The sequence below is a fragment of the Lynx rufus genome, unplaced genomic scaffold, assembly GCF_022079265.1.
Source record: "Lynx rufus isolate CCGP_SWC_20201006 ecotype Redwood Valley unplaced genomic scaffold, mLynRuf1.p SCAF_18, whole genome shotgun sequence".
In the NCBI taxonomy this organism is placed as follows: Eukaryota; Metazoa; Chordata; class Mammalia; order Carnivora; family Felidae; genus Lynx; species Lynx rufus.
In genome coordinates, this window is record NW_025814832.1 from 38609282 (window position 1) to 38634725 (window position 25444).

The 25444-nt window shown below is 45.6% G+C and overlaps 1 protein-coding gene across 1 annotated transcript in view; it reads left to right on the top strand.

Annotated features, from left to right (window-relative positions):
* ERN1 (endoplasmic reticulum to nucleus signaling 1) overlaps positions 1–25444 on the top strand; it is a 79900-nt gene that overhangs the window by 17082 nt on the left and 37374 nt on the right. Inside the window, exon 2 of the mRNA XM_047081618.1 lies at positions 10509–10629. Coding sequence (XP_046937574.1) covers positions 10509–10629 — 121 coding nt within the window. The remainder of the gene's footprint in view (positions 1–10508; positions 10630–25444) is intronic.

Sequence of the window (25444 nt, forward strand, 5' to 3'; positions counted from 1 at the left end):
TGGTGCACGGGCAAGTAGGGAAGTAGATAATCCTCACATGTGCTGGGAACAGTGGGGATTCTGTCTAGGGGAAGTCAGGCTGGCCAGGTATCTATCTCAACTAGAGGTGCATTTCATAGTGTTTAACTTCTATTATAAAACTTGGCAACATCTGGCAAGCTTGGGTGGCAATTATGTCATAAATACAGCTTTTTGCAGATAATTTTTATTTAACTAGAGCATTTATTTATCCACTTTCTACTTGACCCCATTCGTTCCCCTCCCAGCAAAAGAAATCTCTAACCAGTATAAAGAGTAAACAATTGACAGTTTCAAATTAGTTGCAATTGTTCGGTAGAAACAATTGACAGTTTCAAATTAGTTGCAATTGTTCCGACTGAAAAATTTGGTATCTCATTGAGTCCTTTTTTTTTTTTTCCCGTTGAAATTTTCGTAGGAGGACTTCCTCATAATATGTTTAACTGCAGATGAGTATGCATACTGAAGTAGATCAAATCCGGCTTTTTTTTTTTTTTTTTTTTTTTGAGGCTGGTAGTCCCCTACTGCATTTACAGTTTAAGTCAGACCTTTATTAGTTTAGTTTGTTTACGATGCAGCTCCATTAAGGTAAGTGAGCCTCCCAGGTTTCTCAAATTTTACAAGATGTCAACTGCGCTGTTTCTCTTTAGTGAAGGCAACGAAGTAATAGTGGCAATACCTGCGTTCTAAATCTCAGCCTCTAAATGATTGTGAAACCTTGGGTTTTAGTTTTCATGTCCATAAATGCCTCAGGACCTTAGGGATTTGATACCACCTGAAACAATAAGGGCTTGTTTCCTTGGCCACGTTGTGCTAAAGGGTTTCACGTAGAACCTTTCATGCCCAATTGTATTTCCTCCTCCCATGGTGTCAATATAAGTTGATGGCAGAGGGACCATGAAGACAAACAGAACTGCCAGCTGCTTGAACTTAGACACTTAGCCTGGGGCCCCAAAACCAGTTTGGGGGAAATAGAATCACCTGTTGTGAAATTAACATATCTTCACATTCAGGAATAAAGTGGATTTAGGAGGAACCTTTTATCAGAACCATTAGAGGAGTAGCCTAAACTGAAGAATTGTAACTGTCTTGGGTGGTGGTTAATTACACCACACACAAGAATTGCCACAAATGCAAGTTTAACTCTCTCCGTTGCTTAGTTTGGAAACCACACATGGCTGTTCAGTTAGACCTTGCCCTTTTTAACATCCCAACCAGACACTTGACTCCCATCCAAAGCAAATGTCATGGTTACCTTTATCGACTTTAATATCAGGAAACATAACAGCCAATAGTCTGTTAGAAGGAACTATGTGGTTGATGGATTATTACTGACCTACCTGCAGGTGAACAAAGTATAATAGAGTTTGGAATGAGTTTGTAGTAGACTGAGATCATGAAAACAGACACAATTAAACAAGAAAGTCTCTTAATACAATACACTAATGTTTTCGTTCTGTTCTTAATCTTTATCCCAAGTCAGCAGACAGGAGACTAAACACAATGAGTTTTGTGTTATCACCTTGTACAGATGGCCATATAGAACTCTCCGTGTTTGTGAACAGGTACTTTACTGTTGGATCAGACATGTAAATGAGATGGGGGTTGGAGAGGAAAGTTGGATTAGAATAAAAATCTTTATTGTATCTCTCTAATCAGGCTTTTCCATAAGATACCATAAGATACCCGGTAGGCCTTTGGGAGCTGCTGGCTTAGCCCACCTTCCTGATCAGTGAGAGGCTTAAACTCATGTTTTTGTTTGTTTGTTCTTGTTTTGTTTTTGTTTTTTTTCTCATCAAGAGATCTTTAATGGGTGTGTGCAGGCATTTACTGGGCACTGATTTGTGTCCTATGCTGCTTTGGTGAATTCTTGATGATTTTTTGGCCATCATTTTTGTACAATGGGATCAAATGATATTAGAACACCAGTACTCCATTGAGTACTTTGTAAAGCAACCAGAATTGCAAATAGCCAGGCTTTGTTGAAGTTTATGGTCTGAGGTAGATAATATTGCTATAAATAGAATTATAGACACAAGATGTCCTTTTCTTCAGTATTGTGCCTACCTGGGAACTATGTTACAGAATGCTATTTTAAGGTACTTCTTGCTGAATTGGCCTATTAACTGCGCAGGTTGACGTGTGTGTGTGTGTGTGTGTGTGCGCGCGCACGTGCACACATGTGTAAAGCCCTGGAGGGCTGGTATCCTATTACGGCATGCCAGAAGTGGCTTATTGATCTCTCTTAAACTCAGCTCATCCATCCTGTAGCTTTCTGCTAACTATGAACAGGAGAATAATCCAGTCTGTCTGCCATTACCCCTCACCTTTACCTTCTTATCCATCAGACACCACCTCCTCTACCACATCCACACGTGCACACACAGTCTTCCCTCCTGTGGCATTGTACATCCCCCACAGAGAATGCCCTTCTCCCCTCTGGGCATCATTGCTAAGGTTAATAGTTAGAAGTTCTCATTCTTAATTTTTTTTTTTTAACGTTTATTTATTTTTGAGACAGAGAGAGACAGAGCATGAACGGGGGAGGGTCAGAGAGAGGGAGACACAGAATCGGAAACAGGCTCCGGGCTCCGAGCTGTCAGCACAGAGCCCGACGCGGGACTCGAACTCACGGACCACGAGATCATGACCTGAGCCGAAGTCGGCCGCTTAACCGACTGAGTCACCCAGGCGCCCCAGAAGCTCTCATTCTTTAACATATTCTAATCCATTCAAAATCTATTATTCTGCATTTGATGACACGCAGCTTTAACTGGTCTCAAGATTGCATGTGTCCGGGGTGCCTGGGTGGCTCAGTAGGTTGAGCATCTGACTCTTCATTTTGGCTCAGGTCGTGATCCCAGGGTTTTGGAATTGAGCCCTGCCTTGCTCTATGCTGAGCTTGGAGCCTGCTTGGGATTCTCTCTCTCTCCCCCCTCCCCGTCTCCCACTCTCCCCCTTTCCTCTCCCCCTCTCTCCCTCTGTCTCACTCCCTCTCTCCCCTGCTCACACACTCTCTCTCTAAAATAATTTAAAAAAATTTTTTTAAAGATTGCATGTGTCCTTAAGTAGTAAAACAAAAGAACGTGGAAATCTTTTTTATGTAATCCTTCCCTCACTTGGGGACTTTGTTTTATGCCTTACCTGTAAAACCATAATGTGTACATATTAACTAACCAAAATGAACTTGTAAGTCACTTTACCTTCACTTTACCTCTGTGGCCAGCCATCCAATGGGTTTGAGCCCTGGCAAGGAGCCGCTGCACTGCATAAGGCAGACTGGTTGTTGATGGCAGGTTGTAGTTTTCCAGGAATTCACGTGCTCACTATGCTGTGTAATAATATTTTATTGGAAACATGCCAGTATCCTTGCTAGAGTTATACAAGCATTGTACTTTTAGTTCGGAGGAATGGTTTTCTTAGCATTAAATTTTTTTTTAATGTTTATTATTTTTGAGAGAGACAGAGTATGAGTGGGGGAGGGGAAGAGAGCGAGGGAGACACAGAATCGGAAGCAGGCTCCAGGCTCTGAGCTGTCGGCACAGAGCCCGATCCGGGGCTCGAACTCACAGACCGCGAGATCATGACCTGAGCCGTAGTCAGACGCTCAACCGACTGAGCCACCCCGGCGCCCCTGGTTTACGTAGCTTTATTTTTTTTTTTATTTTTTTTTTTTTAATTATTTAAAAAATTTTTTTTTTCAACGTTTATTTATTTTTTTTGGGACAGAGAGAGACAGAGCATGAACGGGGGAGGGGCAGAGAGAGAGGGAGACACAGAGTCGGAAACAGGCTCCAGGCTCCGAGCCATCAGCCCAGAGCCCGACGCGGGGCTCGAACTCACGGACCGCGAGATCGTGACCTGGCTGAAGTCGGACGCTTAACCGACTGCGCCACCCAGGCGCCCCTACGTAGCTTTAAATAAATAAAACTAAAGTTTGGATTATGCAATATAACGGTAGTCCAATGAACATAGAGGAAAAATTAGTGAAAACAACACAAACCAATAGCCTTTGAATATATCCTGGAAATTGGTGTGGTACTCCTAAAAGAAAAAAGAATCATTATGTTATTAGCCACATTATTGTATTTGAATATTATTATGAATACTGTGGTCTGTTGGAGTGGAGGTGGGAAGTAGAGAAGGGTCACAAAAGATTTTAACTATTTTTACTGTTTCTGCTTATCAGACTAAGCCAGTGCTACAGTGTTGCCATATAAATTTAACTTTTGGAGATGTGCAGTTGGGTTTGACTTGATTGATTTGCACGCCACTGGGAAGTGTATGGCTTTCTCGTTCACGGTGGTGGGTCTTCTGGATGTGTGCATGCACCTTTTTTGTGGGGGTGGGACGCCCCAGTGTTGTAAATAGAACCAGCACTACAACGCTTATCAAGTGTAGATCACTTTGGAGAGCTGGGTGTGAGACATGTGTGCATGGCACCACTTCCTCCCCCTGACTTCAAGATGAAAAGTCTGTGCTATTTTTATTAACTTATTTATGACCCTTGTTATTAGGTAGTCAGTTAATGTGTGTGTGGACTATTTCTTGAAATGTGTGTCTGAAACTTACACATTGTATTTCTTGGGAAGATGCAGCATTTCTGGAAACCCTGATGAAAAGCCTTGGGTTTTCCTCTGTTCTCAATCTTGGAGGAGCTTACAGTATGCTTGCCTGCTGTTCTTCCTGGGGCTGGGGGCAGAGGGTGAGTAGGAAGGAGCAGCCACCTCCGTGATAGACATAGCAGCTGAAACCAAGCCTTGGGCTCTCCAGGTACTTGTGAGCTGCCTCCTTGTGAGCTGCCTCCTTGCCTGACCAGTCCTAAGTACTAGTTCCAAAACGGGTGGGTTTTTAAGAGAGGCAGTTTCATTTGTTTCGTGCTGCTTAAACACATACCTATCTCGTGTGTCCATATTCTCTTTACTGAAGACATTCTCTAAACAAAGTTACTTAACTCATTTAACAGTTTGTTTAAAGTAGGCTCCACGCCCAATGTGGGGCTCGAACTCACCACCCTGAGGTCAAGCGTTGCATCCTCTACTGACCGAGTCTACCTACTGAGCCAGCCAGACCTCCCTAGAACTCATTTTATTTTTTTAAGTTTTTAAATATTTATTTTTGAGAGAGAGAGAGAGAGAGCGCGAGCCAGGGAGGGGCAGAGAGAGGGAGACACAGAATCCGAAGCAGACTCTAGGCTCTCAGCTGTCAAGCACAGGGCCCGAGGTGGGGCTAGGAACCCACGAGATCATGACCTGAGCCAAAGCCAGACGCTTAACTAACTGAGCCACCCCGGCGCCCCCCAAAACTCATTTTAGAAAAGATTTTTTTCTTACCTGAAATACCAGGTGCTGAGTTAATTAATGCAAGAGCAACTAACAATTAGCTGACTTTAGAATATTAGGGTGAAATTGTTGGTGGCTCACCTCTTAATCATCTCTGTATAAGCTGTCGGTAGTTGCTTCCAGGTCTTTGTAGTAAAGCTAAAGTGAGTGTTGCATTTTATGAAATGGTGTGGGTGCTGCACTTTGCTTTACCATCGGAACACTGAACACAAGGACACAGCCCCTGTCCTGCGTTTCTTTTCATGGGAGGGAGATTCTTGCTGAAGTCCAGACTGAGCAGGGCTTCGGTGAGGGCCCTGTTTTACCACTGAACAAACCTACATGAAATAAGTTGGTTTTAGTAGCAACGTTTGTCCTGCATCATCTGCCCTGAATTACCAGGCTTCCTTCATAGTCCTCAGGCTGGGTGTTTCAGGGTCACCTCCTGGGAGAGAGCGTGTGTGGCCAGACTTCCATGAGGACCAGCTGGCTAATGGGTGTTTAGTTTTAGGTTAGAGTAGGTTACCTGCCACTAGCATTTTCACCCTCCATAGTGTTACTGGGATTACTTGCTAGAAGTCATCATCCAAGCCAGGAGTACATATCCCACTAGTTGCAAAAATGAGTCAGATTCTAGAGAGTCAACTCGAAGCAGATCTGCAGAATCAGGGTTTTTTTTTTTTTCCAGTTTCAGGCTGTCCGGAAACGAGTGTGTATAACACACACCTATGGCCATTTCATCCATCAGAGAAGAGAGCCCTAATGGCTGAAATGGCTGGGTGAGGTAATTTGCAAGTTCATGACTGTGAAGCAGCATTTTTAGATGTTCAGGTACAAATGGTTCTCAGCTGTGCTCAGTATCCCAAAAGGCATCTAGGAGCTTATTTAATTCACGTTAGTGATAGCAACTGTATCTGAGGGCAGGCAGCTTTCAGAAATGCCGGGGGAAAGGCGAGAAATTTTGTCATATTAATTTGCCATGTGAAAGAATTACACCATTCAGAGTGTCTCCCCAGACATTCTAATTGGAATTTGTCAAGAGCCTTTAAAGAGGAGAGAAGCTTGTGACAGGGTTTGTGACGTCTGTATGGACACTGTGATTAACTGTTGGCACTCTCAGTTGCTAAATTCAACTTCTAGCCAAACCTGGTATTTTTAAGATTTTCATAAGACTGTGTTAGTTATGTGATTAGTGTTTTATTTCGATTCACCAACCAACCATAGACAATTGCTCTTCCTGTGGTTTCCAGGATGATCAGACGAGGCAGGTGGCTTTTGTTTCCACACTAGTAATGAAGCAGCACTGATATGTTTTAGTAAATATTGACCCTTTTTAATACTAATACCGTGATAAGCTATATTTGGGGGCATTTAGTTCATTATCATTGTACTGTAGGCTTTAATAGCAATGACAAAACTCATCTATTCCTGGATGCACACTGTCTTACTGAGGGACCTCTTTGTTTCTAAACTTTTATTTCTGTTTGTTGGATATTAATGATCAAAGGTGGTTGAGTTGCCTAATATCCTGAGGGGCTTGCTGAAGCTCCTCTAACTTTGAGCTTCTGTCCCACCTGCTAACTTGTCCATCTTCTTTCCGTTTTATAAAAAATTCATCGCAGATTACATGATCATATCATAGAAAATTTAGAAAATACAGGAGAAAAAAACCTGTTGCCATAGTTTTGTAATATTTCTTTCATCTTTTTTCTGTGTGTGTGTGTGTGTATATATATGTGTGTGTGTATATATATATGTATATATATACACAAATACAAAATAAATACAAAATAAACATGAATGTATGTAATATAATAAACATGAATATATATAATATAATAAACATGCATATATATGTATGCATATATACGTATACATATATGTGTGTGTGTATATATATATATATATGTATTCATGTTTATTTTGAGGGAGAGACAGAGAGCATGGGGGAAGGACAGAGAGAAGGAGAGAAAGAATCCCAAGCAGGCTCTGCGATGTCAGTATAGAGCCCAATGTGGGGCTCAATCTCACGAACTGTGAGATCCTGACCTGAGCTGAAGTCGAGTCAGATGTTTAACCAACTGAGCTACCCAGGTGCCCTTCTCTCCATATATGTTTTTAATGGTGCATGTGTGTGTGTGTATGTGTTTTAGGACTGTTTTGGATTGCGAGTGACAGAAATCTAGTTCCAACAAATATAAGCAAAGAGGAGGAGTTTCTTGTAAGGGATGGTGTGTGTCTGAGCCCAATGACAGGAAGTTGGCCTGAGGAACAGTAGAAGCCAGGGCACTCTGTCCGTCTTTCAGCTGTGTTTCTTCTCAGGCTTCTTTCTCTGTTTCAATCTTTGTCTCTCTCACATCCAGCAAACATCCACAGAAATCTCTCGAGTTTTAATTTCTTACCAGTTGAGCGACCAGAGAGTTCACAATTCTTGTGTGATCCCAAGACCTGTTGTACAAAACGACAGGTGGAGGGGCCTCGGCAGGCCTTTCCACCTACCGGTCCCCGGGTATGCAGGCACTCTTCCCTTTTCATTCATTCCAGCTGTAGACTGCCCCCAGCTGATGTGATCTCACAGTCCCACGTCCTGCTGCAAACCCATCACCTTCTCAGTGGGGGATAGCCTTAAGTGTCCTTCATCGACAGCCCTTAGCAGTCTTGTCCCAGGGCCACTGTTCTGCAAGCCCATGTGCTCCAGGCAATGTCCGTTTCTCCAGTTCAGGTGTGAACAGGTTCAGATGAGTCTCAACAGCGGTCTGTAATCTGCAGGCTAAAATAATCTTATCCCTAAAACACTTGGTATGCACGACCTCTGGATTCCCAGCTAGGGCAGGCACCACCTTGAGGCTTCTGTTTTCCTAGCCAGGTCGTACCCAGACTAATTTCCTAGTTCCCAAGATAGAGTTAAAAGTCTTCCTCCGATTTGGGGCTTTACACTGAGAATAGACTCCGCAGGCAGTGATAAAGCTTGCTCTTGTTTCTTCCATTCCAGGTGAGTGGGCCCCGGGGGCTCTGGGCAAGGTAAAGGGTGGAACTTCTTCACCTCTAGGCCGGAACCAGACAAGAGCGGAGATGAGTCAGGCTCTGGCAGCTGCTTCGCCCCCTCTGCCAGTGGGTCTCCACAGGAATGCAGGGACTGGGGTGTCTGTCCTGCCATCTCAGGCTGCTTTGGAAAGAGCCATCGGGCTTTCCTTATTAAGGTATTAGCTGGGTGCCATCCTGGTTCTTACCGAGAGTGGGCAGGTATTATTTTAGGGTTAGGCTGCCTTGCACACATAAAGCCCCAGTCTTTCCTGTTTAGTGCTATAAGCCAGCCATACTCCTATATTTAAAAATTTTTGTGCCAAAATCCAAACTCTCACAGCATAAGCAAGTTGCGTTGGCCCAGTTTTAATTTAAGACCCACAGGAACCAGGTAGCTTATGGGACAGTATGGTGACAAAAAGAAAGTCTTATTACATGTGGCATTGCTGGGGGTGCCTGGGTGGTTCCATTGGTTGAGTGTCCCACTCTTGATTTCAGCTCAGGTCATGATCTTACAGTTTGTGGGATCGAGCCCCGCATCAGGCTCTGCTTGGGATTCTTTCTCTCCCTTGCTCTCTGCCCCTCGTCCACTTGCACAAATGCTCTCTCTCAAGATAAACAAACATTTAAAAAAACAAGCTGGAATTGAACACCTCAAAAGGGTGTTGTCTCAGGAAACCTTACCAACTATCACCTGCACATGGATGTATTGCCTGTGTGCATGCATGAGCCCCCCCCCACAGCTGTTCCCATGGCAACTGCAGATGAGGGTACAGTTCTTAGCAAAACTGGAGGATAGGCAGACAAAGAAAATTTGTCCAGTATAATTATCACCACGGTGTACATTAAAATTTGGATTCTGTATTTTCACATGAAAATGTATAGAAGCATTTTTCTATGTTGCTGTAACTTTTCCCAAGTGCTATTTTAATGATTACATAATATTCCATTGGGTGTTTATAGTTTATTTCAGTCATTTAGATATTATTGGAAATCCAGATCTTTCTAGTTTCTGTGTTTGTAAATGGGAAATGGGATATGATAAGCATCATTGTGCACACACCTTTTTCTGTTTCTGGAACTATTTCTTTAGGATACAGAATAGGAATTATAGGATCAAAAATCTGAGCATTTTTATACTTTCCAGAAAGATTGCACTGACTTATAATTTTCATTGGCACCAACAATGGATGAGAAAGTGAATTTCACCACCTTTGGCTGCTTTCTGTAAAGAGTGTGTGTGTGTGTGTGTGTGTGTGTGTGTGTGTGTGTGTGTGTGTGTGTGTTTTTTAACACATTAAGCATAAAAAATTTTATGTAAATTACATTTTGACTATAAGTGAAGAACAATTTGCGTTATATTTTTCATATATTTTCTTTTATAACCTGTCTCTTTTGACATCTTGGTGTTTTATTGTTCTATGAACTTTTCTTTTTCTTGGTTTTTTTTTTTTAACTTATTTTGAGAGAGTGCATAAGCCAAGGAGGGAGAGGGAGAGAGAGAGAATCCAAAGCAGGCTCTGTGCTGACAGGATGATACGGGGCTCGAACTCAAAAACCATGAGATCATTCAGACACTTGACTGATTGAACCAGCAGGCGCCCCATTGTATGAACTTTTTACGTAATGAGAGCTGTTTTTCCTATTTTGCTTTAAACACTTTTCCCTAGCTCTTTGCCTTTTTAAAATTCCATAAGTGCACGTGGGCAAGTGTGGGTGTGCTGGCGTTCTTCTTTACCAGTGAGTCTTGCAGGATGACCAAGTTTTAGAAGGTGCAGTATAACCAAGAGAAGGAAGTCCGTTAGAAAGCTGAGCATACTTTCTTCGTCTGTTTCAGTGGAGCTGCCCGTGGATTATTTCAGAATCCCTGTCATTGTTGTGTCAGGTGATAAGCCTGTCTGTCTGCGGGAAGGATTGCTGCTTAGGGAGAATAAAGCAACTGGGATCTAGTCCTGACTCAACTGTTGTCTAGACATGTGCCTTGGATGCAGGCTCTCTAACCTCAGCGTCTTCATCTGTGAGGTGGCAGATTTTAGAAGGATAACTTTTGGAGTGGGGTGGGGCGGCGGTGGGGTGGGGGGGTCTGTCTGTGGTTGTACGTGCCCAAGATGAAGATTACTATTGAACACGAACATCTCATTGCAGATTTTTGGAAGTCCCAGCACAGTGACACTTCCCGAAACCTTGTTGTTTGTGTCAACCCTGGATGGAAGCTTGCATGCTGTCAGTAAGAGGACGGGCTCAATCAAATGGACTTTAAAAGAAGGTAATTTGGATATGGTCCTTGATTGACCTGGGCATTTGCTCAGCTACTTCCCAGGAAACATATTCCAGAAAAACAGTTATACATTTTAATAAAATTAAAAAGGATAATGGAGGCAAGGAGAAGAGAGGGAATTATACTCAGAGGGTATGTTTACAGCTTGAATTGTGATTATTCACAAAGTGCATCAGTTGAAGAGGAAGCTTTATCTTTTTTTTTTTTTTTCTTCTGTCCAGATTTCATGTTTAAATGGCTCTAGGCTTTTCTATTAATAGTTCTGGCTGGTAGGTCTTTTACAAAGACAAGCTGCATTAAATTTTTTTTTAAGTTCTAGCTAATGATTAGAATCTTGTAATCATAATTATAAGAACTATCTTCTGTAACCTCAAATTACTCGTTTGTTTTTACAGAGGCTGAACTACTTGAGGGCTGTAAAGTTTGACATTCATCCAAGTTAGCCGCTTTATTAGGTCTTTACGTTGAGGGAAGTGAAACACTGAACTTGTTTCTCATTTAATCTACTCTGCCTCCGTTTTATGATCTTGTCTTGCTGGTGATAGTTAGCACGGTAGAGTTCTACAGCTGGGAAATTGTATTTGATTTCCAAAGCAATCGTCCTGAATAAAGCTATGCAAAGCCAAGGATTTGGGGCTTTCAGAGTCCAGTAATAATTCTGATTTGGCCCTAGATTAGGGTCTGACCAGCATACTCTCTTTCGTCACTGATCTGTGACTCATTATTTACATGAGCACAGCAAGTGTGTTTCCTTCGCTAATAAAATGTTCTCAGAACAGTGTTTTGAATGGAAAAATATTGGCATATATCGTAAGGTGACACATCATTTTATCAAGCCAACAGCAAACCTGGTTACGGTCCATAGATGGCGGCAGCTGGGGCATCACAGACCACCCTGCCTCACCTGTCTGAGTGGGTCCCTGCTCGGATCAGCAAGAACCTCAGGCAGCCGGAAGGACCAGCTCTCTCAGGAGTGAGTGGCCACAAGAAGACTGTAGACTTTCAGCATTGTATTACAGCCTCCCGGAATGTTATCTGTACCGTCTCTCCTTCATGTTTAAGCCTTCTAATGTTTCTAAAACAAAAGGAGAGTCCTTTAAATTTCACGGTGTCTGATTTTGTCCAAAGATGAAATCAATAAATCCTCAACAAAAGGTTTGAGAGAAACACTTTTTACCATTGAATGTTAGGGCTGGGCCACGGTTTTCTAAGGGCCTCTGGGAGGTGGTAGGAACTGCTCTGAGCTTGGCCAGCTGAGAGCAGGAAAGATTTCTGAAGCTGTGGTGAGCTGAGCCTTGTGAATTTCTGTCGGGAGTGAGGCCTGCAAAGGAGGCAGCAGGTCTAGGTCCTGTTTGGGAGGAGCTTAGGGAGTAGAGGTGGAGGGAGAGAAGCAGAGGGCATGTTGAGTCCTACGGTAGCATCCTGGCTTTTGTACCGGGACGAACAGGAAGCTGGGACCATTAATATGACTGAGAGTGAGTGACTCAACACTAATCCTGCAGTGAAGTGTGGGAGTGTGGGCCAGTGACAGAGAGGCCAAAGCTGTGGGGCAGACCTGGAAAGGGGAGCAGGGGGATGGGAAGAGGTGGGAAGGATGAGAGGCGGGACAGAAATACAAATCAGTGGAATCCAGGAACAGATTAGGGAGGCAGAGCAGGGAGGTGTTAAGAGACACTTAAAGGGAGAATTTGAGAAATCTCAGTAAGGTCTGATAATTTCAAGTGATATTCATTATGTTCTAAGTCTCACTGTTTTTCTGAGAATAGACTGGCTTTTTATTTATTTTATTATTTTTTTTAACATTTATTTATTTTTGAGACAGAGAGAGACAGAGCATGAATGGGGGAGGGTCAGAGAGAGAGGGAGACACAGAATCTGAAACAGGCTCCAGGCTTTGAGTTGTCAGCACAGAGACCGACATGGGGCTTGAACTCACGGACTGCGAGATCATGACCTGAGCTGAAGTCACATGCTTAACCGACTGAGCCACCCAGGCGCCCCTAGATTGGCTTTTTAAAGTTAAATTCAGCCTTGGATACCAGTCACTATATATATTTCTACAATAGATGTAAACACTGTGTATATTACAGTATATCTGTGTATTTCTACACAAAGGTTAAGGGTGATAATGCATAGAGACCCTGAGTTTTTGACTTAGTTTTGATCTTGCAATTATAACTAAAGATTTCAAAATTGATATTTCTAAACCATTAATCTGTAAATCGCCTATAATGGTATCCAGATACTGTTCCAGGCCCTGTGGGTACAGCAAATGAAAGAAACAGACAAAATCCTCTCCCCCCTAGAGCTTTCATTCTGGCAGGAAACAAGGAAATAAATTACGTAGTGGTGATAAAAGCTATGACTTTATTGAAGAAAAATAAAGCAGGGGAGTGGAATAGAAAGGGCCAGGGGTGGAGGTGGGGGTGGGGGCTGCAACTTCCAACAATGAAGGCCCCACAGAGAAGGCGCCATTTGAGCAAGAACTCAAGGAGGCAGGGAAGGGAAGCCTTTAGGCAGAAGGCATAGTAGGGGCGAGGGGGGGAGAGTCCTCCGTGGTGGAGGACTTGGAGTATGGGAGTGGCTGCGGGGGGGGCAGGGAGTAAAGGAGAGGAAGAGGAGTAGGAGATGAGAGCGCCAGTCCTGTGGGGATGCCATGCTCTCTCCATACAATATTTATTACGGAAATGCCCCCCTACTGTCCTGGAGTGAAATGTATAGATAGTAACCCCCCCCCCCCCCACACACATACACAGACACACAATTTCAGAAAGAAATACATGTATTATGCAGCTGGTGATCTAACAATGGACTAATAGAAAAGTAATTCTTACTCACCTACATGTAATTTAACATGTAAATACCCCCCTACACGGTGACACTCCGCCGTGAGTGAATGTGGTGCCCGCCAATGCAGACTGATAAAAACACCAGGACATTTAGCGGTGCCCGCATCTCCAAGATGGCGAGCAATTCTTGGTAACGCTCCACACGTCAGAAGTGCGACCTTGCCTGCTTTATACAGTAGTTAAAGTCTGGAAAGATTACTTGTATAAAATTATGCAAAAAGTACTTTTGTGCTTTTACATAAGTGAGGTTGTAGGCTCCAGGGAGTTATCAAAGGTTTTTGGCCTGTGGGAGTGTCTGACGGTGTACAGATTTGACATGATTTTTGGCTGTGCAGTGCCCGCCCCCACCTCCCACCAGTCTCTGTGACCGCCAAGAAATGCCCCTCACAGATTTCCTGAGTGCTGCCTGGCAAGCCGTGCCCTCCCCATAGGGTATAGCCTCCCCATAGAGGTGTAGGGCCTGGTGGCTGGTGTGAGGCTGTTGGCCTTTTTGAAGCCACCACCGGAGACATCTGATCAGGGGAGCGACTTGCCCTGGTATTGCAGACTGATGTTTGTGTCCTTCCAGAATTCACGTGGAAGCCCTCCCCCGCAATGTGGTGGTATTTGGAGGTGGGGCCTGTGGGATTTAGTTGAGATGAGGTCATGAGGGAGGGACCCTCATGATGGGATCAGTGGCCCTTTTGGGAAGAGGAAAAGCCCAGAGCCTTTGCTCTCTCCCACCATATGACAACACAGTGAGAAGGCTGCCGTCAGCAAGCCAGAAGCAGGGCTCTCACCAGAACCCAGCCCTGCAGACAGCCTGATCTTGGGCTTGTAGCCTCCAGAACAGTGAGAGGTAGATGTCTCTTGTTTACGCCACGTAGACTGTGGGATTTTGTTAAGGCAGCCTGAGCTGGCTAAGACACCTGGCCTCCACTTTACAGGGTTAGCAGGTGCCATGTTGAGACTGAACTGATGAGGCCAGGAGGAAGCTGGAGACCAGGCGGAGGCTGCCGCACCAGTCCAGGCAAGGGAGGCTGTGGGCTTGGGCCTGAGAGGCAGTGGGGGATCAGAGGCAAATGGAAGAAACTTGCAGATGCAGACAGACCCCTTTAACTCATCAAGCTGGGGCTATGCACAGTATCTACCTGTTACTCCATTTCATGGTTTCCTGACTGTTTACTTGTTTCAGGGGCCAACAGACTGGGAGAGTTTTGTTTTCTTTTTTCTTTCCACAGAGTGGTTTTGGCAGGTGCTTTTGTTCCTCACCCAAACATGTGTTGCCGTTCCCAGAAATGAAGATTTCTTACACCACAGCAGCGAACTGCACCTAGTACAGAAAACGAGTTTTATTTGCTTTCAGAAACTAACGAGTTCTGACACCACGCGAGGTGCAATCTTTCTAGGCTGTGATTTTGTGACTGTAGCAACAACACTGTCTGGCTTTGTCTGAAATTTCACCAGTGGAGATAGTTGAGTGTGTGTTTCTTTTCTGCACTTTCAGCCCAGATGCAAACAGAAAACACTGCTGCCCTGTTTGGTGTTAGATTGGTTTTCTAAAGCTTGCTTTGGCTTGGTGGGGTTGAAAGGACTTTCTTTTGGTATTGCCTGGGCTGGTTTAAGGCTTCTTGCATTCACTTTGAGATACCATTTGACTAAAATTAACGAGCTAACTAGGATTATTTGGAAGAATAATAAAGAATAAACTAGATAGAATAGAATACAAGAATGAAGTTACGTGAAATTTGAAGAAAATCTTCCCGCCTGAGTTTACCTTTCTTAATGTGTGCCTCTTCCCGTAGTTCCTCCTGGTGCCGACAGCCACGCCCCCCCCCCCCCCCCCCCCCAGTCTGGAGAGTACAGTGATGCTCTGCTACTTGGTCACTGAGTTCTGTCATGTAGACTGAAGTAGTGTCTCTTAAATGTGGCTCCTTTTTTTTTTTTTTCAGTTTTTATTTATTTGTTTTGAGAGAGAGAGTGGGGGATGGGCAGAGAGAAGGGCGAAAGCGAGAATTCCAAACAGGCGCCACACCGTCAGCACAGAGCCCGACGCGGGGCTCGAACTCCTGAACTGTGAGATCATGACATGAGCCTAAACCAGGAGCTGGACGCTCAACCGACTGAGCTACCCAGTCCTTCTAGCCAGTATCTCAGCCAGACTCATTTCCTAGATCAAGAGGACAGCTTCATGGCTGCCTGCCATCTCTGTTGTCCTTCACCCATCACACTGCTCTCAGACCTGCCCTCTAATGAGACCACGGACCAGGCTGCACCTCTGCTGAGATAGCCTTGGTGCCGTCTAAGGCAGTGCCCTAAGTGTGGTCTGCCCACCTGTGTTACCTGTCCACGAGAAGTACAGAAGGGATCCTAAGAGTCATCCGTGCTGGGTTAGAATTTTCAGGAACTGGTCCCTCGCCACAGAGAAGGCCCCAGTCCACAGAGTGAAGTCTAAGCCCCTTCGCATGCATGCGAGGTCCTTCACCATCTGGCCCTCACCCCATCTCTAGGCCTCAGCAACATGGGGCCTTCGCTCATGTTCCCTCCCCACCAGCAGCCTGCAGCGTTGGACAGGCTCCTTATAGATCTGTTAAGATCCCCTTCACCGGTCACCTTCTTGACCCCTCAAGCAGGGTGAGCTCCTTTCCTCATCTGGATTCAGGGCACTTTGTGCTTGTGTTGTGAAACTTTGTTTACATTTGTCTTCCCACTGAATTCTAATTTCTTTATTATTTTCTATTGAAAAAAATTTTTTTAACTTTTTTTTTTTTTTTTTGAGAGACAGAGCACAAGCAGGGTAGGGGCAGAGAGAGACAGAGGGAGACACAGAATCTGTAGCAGGCTCCAGGCTGTGATCTGTCAGCACAGAGCGTGATGTGGGGCTTGAACTCACAGAGATCATGACCTGAGCTGAAGTCAGACGCTTAACCGGCTGAGCCACCCAGGCGCCCCTGAATTCTAATTTCTTGAGGTTGGGCTCCCTAGACAGCCAGGGATGCTCAGTAAATGTCTCAGGCACCTGATGCTGACTCGGGTCCCAGAACCCTCTGACTAGATGTCTTTGGGGAACCCTGAGAAACAGATGAGCCTGGACTCTGCCCCCTTGGGATGCATTATCTGTCACCTGGACCACTGTCACGGCAGGTTCCAGTTCCAGTTTCTGATCTGGAGTTTCGTATGGCTCTTTGTGACTTTTTGCTGTCGGTTTTTCTCTCCTGTCCCTCCGGCAGCGAGCACGTTCCTCTGAAAGAGAGATCTGCCTTCAGAGGTGTGATGGAAACATGAGCAGGGAAGTGTGAGAAGGGACAGTATTTCGTTCATAGTTCTAATCTGCCTTCTCTTACTGAATTTTCTAGGCTTAAGATATGCATTACTCCCTTTCTACCTCATTGCTTAAGCACAAGAAAAGTGTTTATTTGCTTTCCATTGTTTGGGAGGACTGAAAATTAAGTTGTGAGAGAGGATATGAGAGGGGCCTGTTTTGAGTATCTTGAAAATGTGCTTTCTTTGTCGTGTTTTCCTTTTTATCATGGAAGATTCTAAACATACGCAAACTTAGAGACAATGAGGTACAAACCCTCGTGTCCTCCTCATTTAGCTTCTGTGAGAACCAGCTCGTGCTCAGTCTCCTCTGTACCCCCTCTGGCGTCCTCCCTCAAGCTTGGGCTTTACCTCAGAGTGACACGTCTCTCGTTGTGAGGAGGTCTCTCAAACAGCTGTCACTATGCTTGGTGGCATAGATTTCCACTCCAGTGGGTATTCTTTGCGCTCTTACTAGGTCTGTGTTGAGATCCAGCTGTGAATGTTGAAGCACGTGAATAAAATCCTTTTTTGGCTGTAACTTCGTTACCTGTCCTTTCATCTTGGCCTGACCGTGCAAGGTTTGATGGCACTCTGGTTACTCACGAACGGATTCTGTGAAGCTCTGACGTCTTGAGAGGCGTTTGGGCTCAGGCCATAGCATTGCATTGTCTTGCCCTCCCCCCTTTAATTCTTTCACTGGTGATTATAGTGTGTGTGTTTAGGTCTGAGTGACTCCTGTCAGGGTGAAGGTGAGGAAGAACATGGTAGAATCCGACTGCCTCTGGAGTGGGAGCTTTTTCAGGTTACTTTGGCACGTCCCCATGATGGTCTCTGTTGAGCGTGACATCTGGTGACTCGCAGAGAAGACTTGTTACGTCCTGTCCCAGTTCAGGTGAGACCTGGAATTCGAGGGTTAGCTTTTGGTGAGATGTCCACTTTAAAATGCTCTCCTTGGGGCGCCTGGGTGGCTCGGTCGGTAAAGCATCCGACTTCGGCTCAGGTCATGATCTCACGATCCGTGAGTTCCAGCCCCACGTCGGGCTCTGTGCTGACAGCTTGGAGTCCGGAGCCTGTTTCAGATTCTGTGTCTCCCTCTCTCTCTGACCCTCCCCTGTTCATGCTCTGTCTCACTCTGTCTCAAAAATAAATAAACATTAAAAAAAATTTAAAAATAAATAAATAAATAAATAAAATGCTCTCCTTATCAAAGCTGAACTTTGAGAAACGTTGGAGACTTGCTACCTTACACGTTGGACCTCGCAACTTCAACGGGAACTTGAGGTTCAGATTGCAGAAGCACCTTTCCTTTGGGGGAGGAAGTGAGCTGCCGCTGGGGAGAAGCATTCCCTAACAGACTCACTTGAGTGCGTGGAACATATTTGGGGAAGCTTACCTTCTGAGTTCAGGGAGGGTGGACGGCCTTGTTTTACGAATGATTTCTGTAAGAAAAGAGTATTAGAACCGTAAGCATTTTCTTGAGGAGATGCCACTGGTTCGTTGCATTCAGACCAGCCAGTCTAGCTTCACTGTCTTCTAGGATTAAAATCCCCATGTCCTCCTGAGGTCCTTTTTGTCCCCTGCGTTTTTTTCATCAGAACTAAGTTCTCTTGATACGTTCCCCCTCCTCCTGCCGCCCTTCCTCCCCCTCCCCAGCACGGTGCAGGCCGCTGTCGCCTCCCTCACTGCGCTTTTTGACTCCTTCCCTGTCTTGTTCACTTTGTGCCCTGATGCCTGCCCATCTGACCTGCCTTCGGAGGACTCCGATCCCGTCTCTCTTTTGCTCGGAAGCCTCCAGTCAGCCCCTGGTTAGCACCCACCGTGTCAGTGTTGTCACAGCATTCTCCTCCATGGCCTCGCTGCCTCCTGTACAGCCTTACTGTCACTGCTTCTCAGAAGGAACACTTTGCATTCGCCAAGGCTGTGTCCTCGTTGCCACAGATGGGGTGATGCTTCTTCACTCATGCTGTCAGGTCCTCCCACCCTCTGAGCCAGCCTTCGTTACGAAGTCTTTCTTCCCCGAGTACACAAGCCCTCAGCGACTTCCCTCACCTGGGAAATCCTGTGGTGTGTACCACATGCTTCGGCAGTTCATCAGATACCGTTCGTGCACATCGGCTGTATCGACTCCTTTCTTTATCCCACACAGCGTGGAGCAGAGAATCAAGCTAATAGCAGACGCTCTGTCTTTGCTTTTGAGATGTGTGTGGTAAATCTCCACAGATAATTACTAAGAGTGGGGTTGTCATACTCTTCCTCAGAGAGAAAGGGAGAGAGGGAAGGACAAGGCTCTTGAATATTTGGTATATGAGGAGGCTTCGTTCCTGGGTTTCGTTGGTCCATAAATACCTTTCAGAAGGGCCAGCCCAGAAGTGTTCAAATCATTGCTAGAGGTGTACTTATAAGGGGCTGGTATGGAGAATTTCAAATATTTTGTGGCATCTGAGATGTACCCAGAGAAGTCCTCTAGTCAGAGAGGAAGCGGGTTTTAAATGCAAGGGGTGTAGGGGTCAGCCAGGTGGTTGTGCTTTGGAAAGGAGAGTGAGGTGGGGCAGGGCAGAAAAGCCAGTGCTCATCTAGATTCCACCAGAGAGGCAGTGTGTTCCAGAAATATCAACGCTTATCTGAGGAAGAGAAGAGAATGATCTTGTAAGGTTCCTTGAGCTCCAGTCAGATGGGCAACCTGTTCTTGTGGCTTCTGTAATCAAAGGAATCTACTCCCTCCTACGTGGAAGAAAGTCTGCCCAGAGCTACCTCCACGGAGAGGCCATTAAATGTGGGCTCTGTTTTAAAAGACTTACTTAAATTTTGGTTGACTTCGTCAGAGACATTTTTCTGTTTTGCTGACTTCTCACCCCCATGTCTTCCCACATCCTCACCAGTTTTGCTAAGCATGTTAGGGAGGCCTGTGGCAGTGCTGACAAGGTCTTTCTTGCTCTTTGAGTGGGTTTCCCTCCAGTCCCTTCAAACCCTGTGACATTGTAGGATCGGGCTTCACTTCAGAAAGTGAAGGTTTAGGGCACCTGGCTGACTCAGTCAGTAGAGCATGTGACTCTTGGTCTCAGGTTCATGAGTTCGAGCCCCACATTGGGTGTAGAGATTACTAAAAAAAAAAAAAAAAAAGTGAAGGTTTATACTTCAAGTGAATGCAGGAGAAACAGGCCTTTCTTCTGAACATATTGGAAAGGCTTTCCTTGCTTGAATGACTTCTTTTTCTTGGCTTCTCTCTTTTTAAAAAATTTTTCATTTTAGAAAAACTTCCAACACATGCAAAAGAGTAGAATAGTATCGTGAAACCCTCATGCAACCAGCACCCAGGTTCAGTAGTGATCAACATGTGGCAGGCAGTCCCCTTCCTCATCTCCTTCATTATTCTGAAGCAAATACCATATCGTCCCCCCCCCCATACATGTAAACAATTTTTAAATGTGAGTGAACACACCAAACTGTGCCTGGCAGCTCTCTTTAGCTTTTATCACATAGGTTTCTACGTGGAAAAGTCCTTTTCGTTAGAAAAAACTTGTTGGAATGACACTATGACATACAGGACTGAATATCTTAAATCACGGGTTTCCTTTCACTCTGCAGAGAGTATTGTCTACTAAGTATGAGGGGAGCAGAGACCTGGATGGCAGCTACCCCAGAGTTCACTCTCTGATTACTCATTAAACCGTACATAAGCTTTATGTACTTTACTGTGTATATTTCGCTTTTTATGTACGTGATGTAAATGGTCCCTGTCCTTCAACATGCTTAAACTTCAGTCCAGCCCCCAGATATTTGAAAGGCTACCTGCACCGAAACACCAGCCCTGGAGAAGCGTGATCAATGCATTCTAAGAACACACCCAGTGCGGTGGGTGGTCACTGTCTGATTTCCTGGAGAAGGGGGGCATTTGAACCGGCCCTGATGAACAAGCAGATTTAGATAGCTAAAGAGGAACAGGCAGTGATGAGCACAGAGACCAACATGAAAGCACAGGGGTGTTCTGGGAAGAGACTGGATTGAAAGAGAGTCATGGAGAAGAATCGGGCCCGCGTTTTGCACAGCCTTGAACGCATAGGCCTGTGACTCCCAAACCATCCTCAGGGGCCCTGGGGGCCGCAGTAAACTCACAGAGGCGCTGCAACTTGTTTTCAAGTTTTGAGAGAAGCATAGCAGTACTCAACAAACAAATGTCAGACACCCTGTTCGAGGTAGTTTGGGGTTTCAACATCAGCTTGTGCTGCTTTCCTTTCAACGACGTATCTTTGCAAGGCTGAATTTTTGGTGGTTGCTGTAATAAAATTCAAACACCACATGAAAAGCAATGTGGAATGGTAATGAGGGTGGCAGTGTCTAATCCGATTATAAGGTTTGGAATATGTGTAGCACCCAGCAGGGACACATCCCATTAGTAAGTAGTTATGGTTAAGAATGAAATAGTTTTCTTTCCATTTACATGTATTCCTTTTTTTCAAGTGGCTTTGAAGTTGCTAGTCCCTACATACTCAGGCCATTTGGAACTAACTGCTTAATAAATGGAACTGTTAGGCATTTCTTTTTGCCGAAGGCCCTATGAAGAATTTACTGACACACGAAGGGTGTGGTGAACCAAGAAACTTTGGGAACCTCTGACTTGAGCCACAGAGATGGAGGGTATTCCGTAGGCAGAGGGAGGAAGGAACCATTGTAGGGTTTTATGTGGAGGAAAGACGTGAACAGATTTGCCTGCGTCAGGCCCTTGCAGACAGTAGGTGGGATGCATGTCCAAAAGCCCAAGATGCCAAGATCTGAGACAGGAAGCTGGTTAGGAGACTGCCAGGTAGACCCAGTGAGATGATGGCTGCCTAGTTTTGGCAGTGGTAAAGGAGGACGTAGGTTTTGAGAAATGTGTGCTGGGTCGAATCTTACATGACTCAGCATCTAATTGAATGGGAGCAGGTTAGAATTAAGGGGAGAGTCGAGGACAGCTCTGTGTTTCCGGATTGTGTGACAGGGCAGGAGTGGGGCTGGCCAGCCAATCTGGGAATGTAAAGGAGGATCAGGTTCGGGGGGGGGGGGGGTGTGACCTCAGGGTTGAGATACACTGTAAGCAGCTCGAAGTGGGGCTGAGTCATGGATTCCACGGGAAGACGTCGTCAGATGCCATGTGGAAACCTAATAATAAGGATTTGCAAGTGTTAGATTTGGTTACTGGAACTGGACAGGGGCAGTTCTGGTCTTACTCCGAGGGTAGGGGCCAGAGAGCCGTGAGGTGAGAAAGACACAGAAGGCGAAAAGGTGAAATAAGATCCAGGATAATGGTTTCCTAGTTAAGAACTCGAATTCCCTGGCCTTACCCACAGAATCAGCTTCCTGGGGGAAGGACCTAGGAACCGACATTTAAAAAACCATAGGGAAACTTACCCTCTGCTGGTGGGCACCTAAAATAGCATGACCCCTTTGAAGCACCGTGTGGCAGCTCCTTGTCGAGTCTCATGTAAACAATATGGCTCCACATTCCAGGTATTTTCCCAACAGAAATGAAAACGTAGGTCCCAGCAAAAACTTGTGCCATAAATGTTCATAGCTGCTTTAGTCTCATTTTCCAGCCCCAAACTGGAAATAACCCAGTGTCCCTCAGCAGATAAACAAATTATAGCATATCCACACAGTGGAACACTGTTTAGCAATATAAAAGGACAGACCATGATACATGCGACGATGTAGATGAACCTCAAAAACATGATGCAGAGAAGGAAGCCAGGCACCCAAGAGAACCTAACGTATGAACTGCGTTTGTGCAATTTTAGAACAAACACAACGAACCTGTCAGTGGTTATGTGGGGGTGAGAGTTGGTGCGTGAGAAGATGCTTTGGAGTGATGGGAATGTTCTAGGGTGTAAGGGTGGTTATGTGGATGTGTATGTTTCTCAAGACTCGTTGAATCGTACACTTAAAGTGGCTGCCTTAGGAGAGAAAGGAGAGCGTGTGCCAAAGAGAAGGGGAGCCCAGAGGTTTAGTGTGTTTGTGGGCTGAGGGGAAGGAGTTAGCCAGGCAGAGGAGGACCTGTGGGTCCTTGGAGACATGGTACCACCTGGGGGCTGGGCAGTATCTATGAATATGGAGGTGGACGCATTGTCTCTGTATGGAGAAGTGAAGGGTGGGATTGGGCAAACTTGAGGAGAAAGGTAGGAATTTTGGGAAAGCTCATTCTGTCCCCTCTTATTCCTCCTGTGCCACAGAAGGCAGAATCGGGTGTGGAGGGAAGGAGGCCTTGAGGCAAGGAGTGCAAGTTTAAAGAGGCCAACCAGGAAATAGATAAGTGTATCTCCTACAGTATGGGGCCCAGTGGGCCATAGATGTAGAATGGTTTTTCCAAGAGTGACTGTAGTGTTTTCTTCAGCACAACTCAGAGCCTGAGTGGAGGAAAGGGGATTGCACAGTAGATTTTGGGGTGAGGGATGGTAGAGCATATTTGCTGGATTATTAAAAGTAATTAAGGATGGGGGCACCTGGGGTTAAGCTTCCGACTTCGGCTCAGGTCAAGATTTCGTGGTCTGTGAGTTTGAGCCCCGCGTCGGGCTCTGTGCTGACAGCTCAGAGCCTGGAGTCGTCTTCAGATTCTGTGTCTTCCTCTCTCTCTGTCTGCCCCTCCCCTGCTCGCACTCTGTCTGTCTGTCTCTGTCTCAAAAATAAATAAACGTTAAAAAAAAAAAAAAGTAATTGGTAATGGATGTCCAGGCTGGGCACGAATAGAAGTAGGAAAGAAACTAACATGTAGTGATTGCTCCGTTCAGTCAATATATTGAGCACCCCTCTGTGCCAGGCACTGTTTTAGGTGTTGAGAATATGGCAGACAACAAAAGATAAATCCCAGCCCTTATGTAGTTAATAGTAGCTAGAGTCAGGCATTTATTTATTTTTTAAGTTTATTTACTTTGGAGAGAAAGTGAGCATAAGCAGGTTAGAGGTGGGGAGAGGGAGAGAGAGAATCCCAGGCAGCCTCTGCACCGTCAGCGCAGAACCCAACACGGAGCTCGTGAGATCATGACCTGAGCGGAAATCAAGAGTTGGACACTTAACCAACTGAGGCACCCAGGCTCCCCAGAGTCAGACAAAGTAAGTAATGTACTGTACTTCAGAGGTGGTAAGTGTTGTGGAGAAAAATCAAGTAGGGAAGAGGGGTAGGGAATCCTTGGTGGGGGGGGGGGAGGGGCGGTAAGAGGTGGTCATGGAAGACCTCTCTGAGATGGTGATATTTAATCAAAGACGTGGGCAGAGGGGGCAGCAAATGCAAAGGCCCTGAGGCAGGGACAGGCTAGACGGTATTTGAGGAATACAAGGAGGCCAGCTCGGCTGGAATAAGCAAGGAGGAAATAGTGGGAGAGCGTTAGAGGGTGGGAGAGTGGAATTGTGTAGGATTTGCAGGCCACCGTGTGGCCATTGACTTTTTGAGTGAGATGGGGACCACCAAAGGTTTTGAGTAGAGAGTACTCTGACTTCTGTCCTTAAAAGGATCACTGTTCTCTGTGTCAAGGCACAGACTTAAAGTCTTGACAAACATTTAATCCTATTTAATCCACCTAGAGATGCCTCATGAGGTTGGTATTATTATCTCTCTGGGGTTTTTCCTTTATTGATGAAGAAATTCAGGCCCAGAGAGATTAGATAATTTTGCTGAGGTCACTCGGCTGGTAACTGGCAGAGCTAGGATTTAAGCATAGACTCAGCTGAATCCAAAGGCCACATAGACTAGAGTCCTTGAAAGGGGAGGGGCTTTGATGATGTTGGAGGGATATTGGGTGTGGGAAACAAAGTGATGATTATTATAGAAATAGACCCTCAAGTTTGGCAACCGATGAGATGTATTGGGGAGAAATGAGCGTCAACAGAGTCATTGGAGCCTGTCTGCCTTCCAAGAGAATAGTGGGCCGTTAACAAAATAGGGTAATCAAGAGTAGAAGTTGATCTGAGGTAAAAGATGGAGGGCATGACTTTGGGCAGGTGGTAGCTGAGTTCTGATAGGAAATAGTGGAAGTGTCCAGTTGATCCAGAAAGAAGAGCTCAGGAAATGGGGCCCCTGGACTCTCCCCATGTAGGCTGAAGTTACAGAGATGGATGTGTTCTCTGAGAGAACTCAGGGGAGCACCCGGAAATGTTCCTCCCTGTTGGGAGTAGAGAAAGAGGGCGCCAAGGGGGGGGGCCAGAAATCGGGCTGTGCAGGGCCACAGAGGCTGAAGGGCGGGATACCCGAGGGACGGGGCGAGCCACAGAGTGGGAAGTGGCAGTGGAGGGGCTGCCTCCGACTGCGTGGTCCGGGGCATTGGGCACGTGGCATTGCCCAAATGGTCGAGAAGCAGCAGAAAGGGTGGGTGGGGCTGTTGGTGGTGCTGGATGGAGCCACGAAGGCCCGTAGCTCAGGAGGGGAGCAGAGTCGAGTCCACGTGTGGCCCAGTCCCGAGGGAGAGGGCATGAGGTCCCAGACAGGACGGAATGGAGAACGAAGGTGAAAGAGGTATTCGTGGAACGACGAAAATTCACATCTTTTGGAAATAAAAATGTCCTTAGGAACTTGGGCAAAAGGAAGGGTGTAAACATCTGTTTTGAGCCATTTCTGTCCCAGGTTAAAAAGGATTCAGTTAGCACAGCAGTAGCAATGAGTTGTCACATAACCTCATCCACGTTTCTCTGGGTGTGAAGACTGGGCTGTT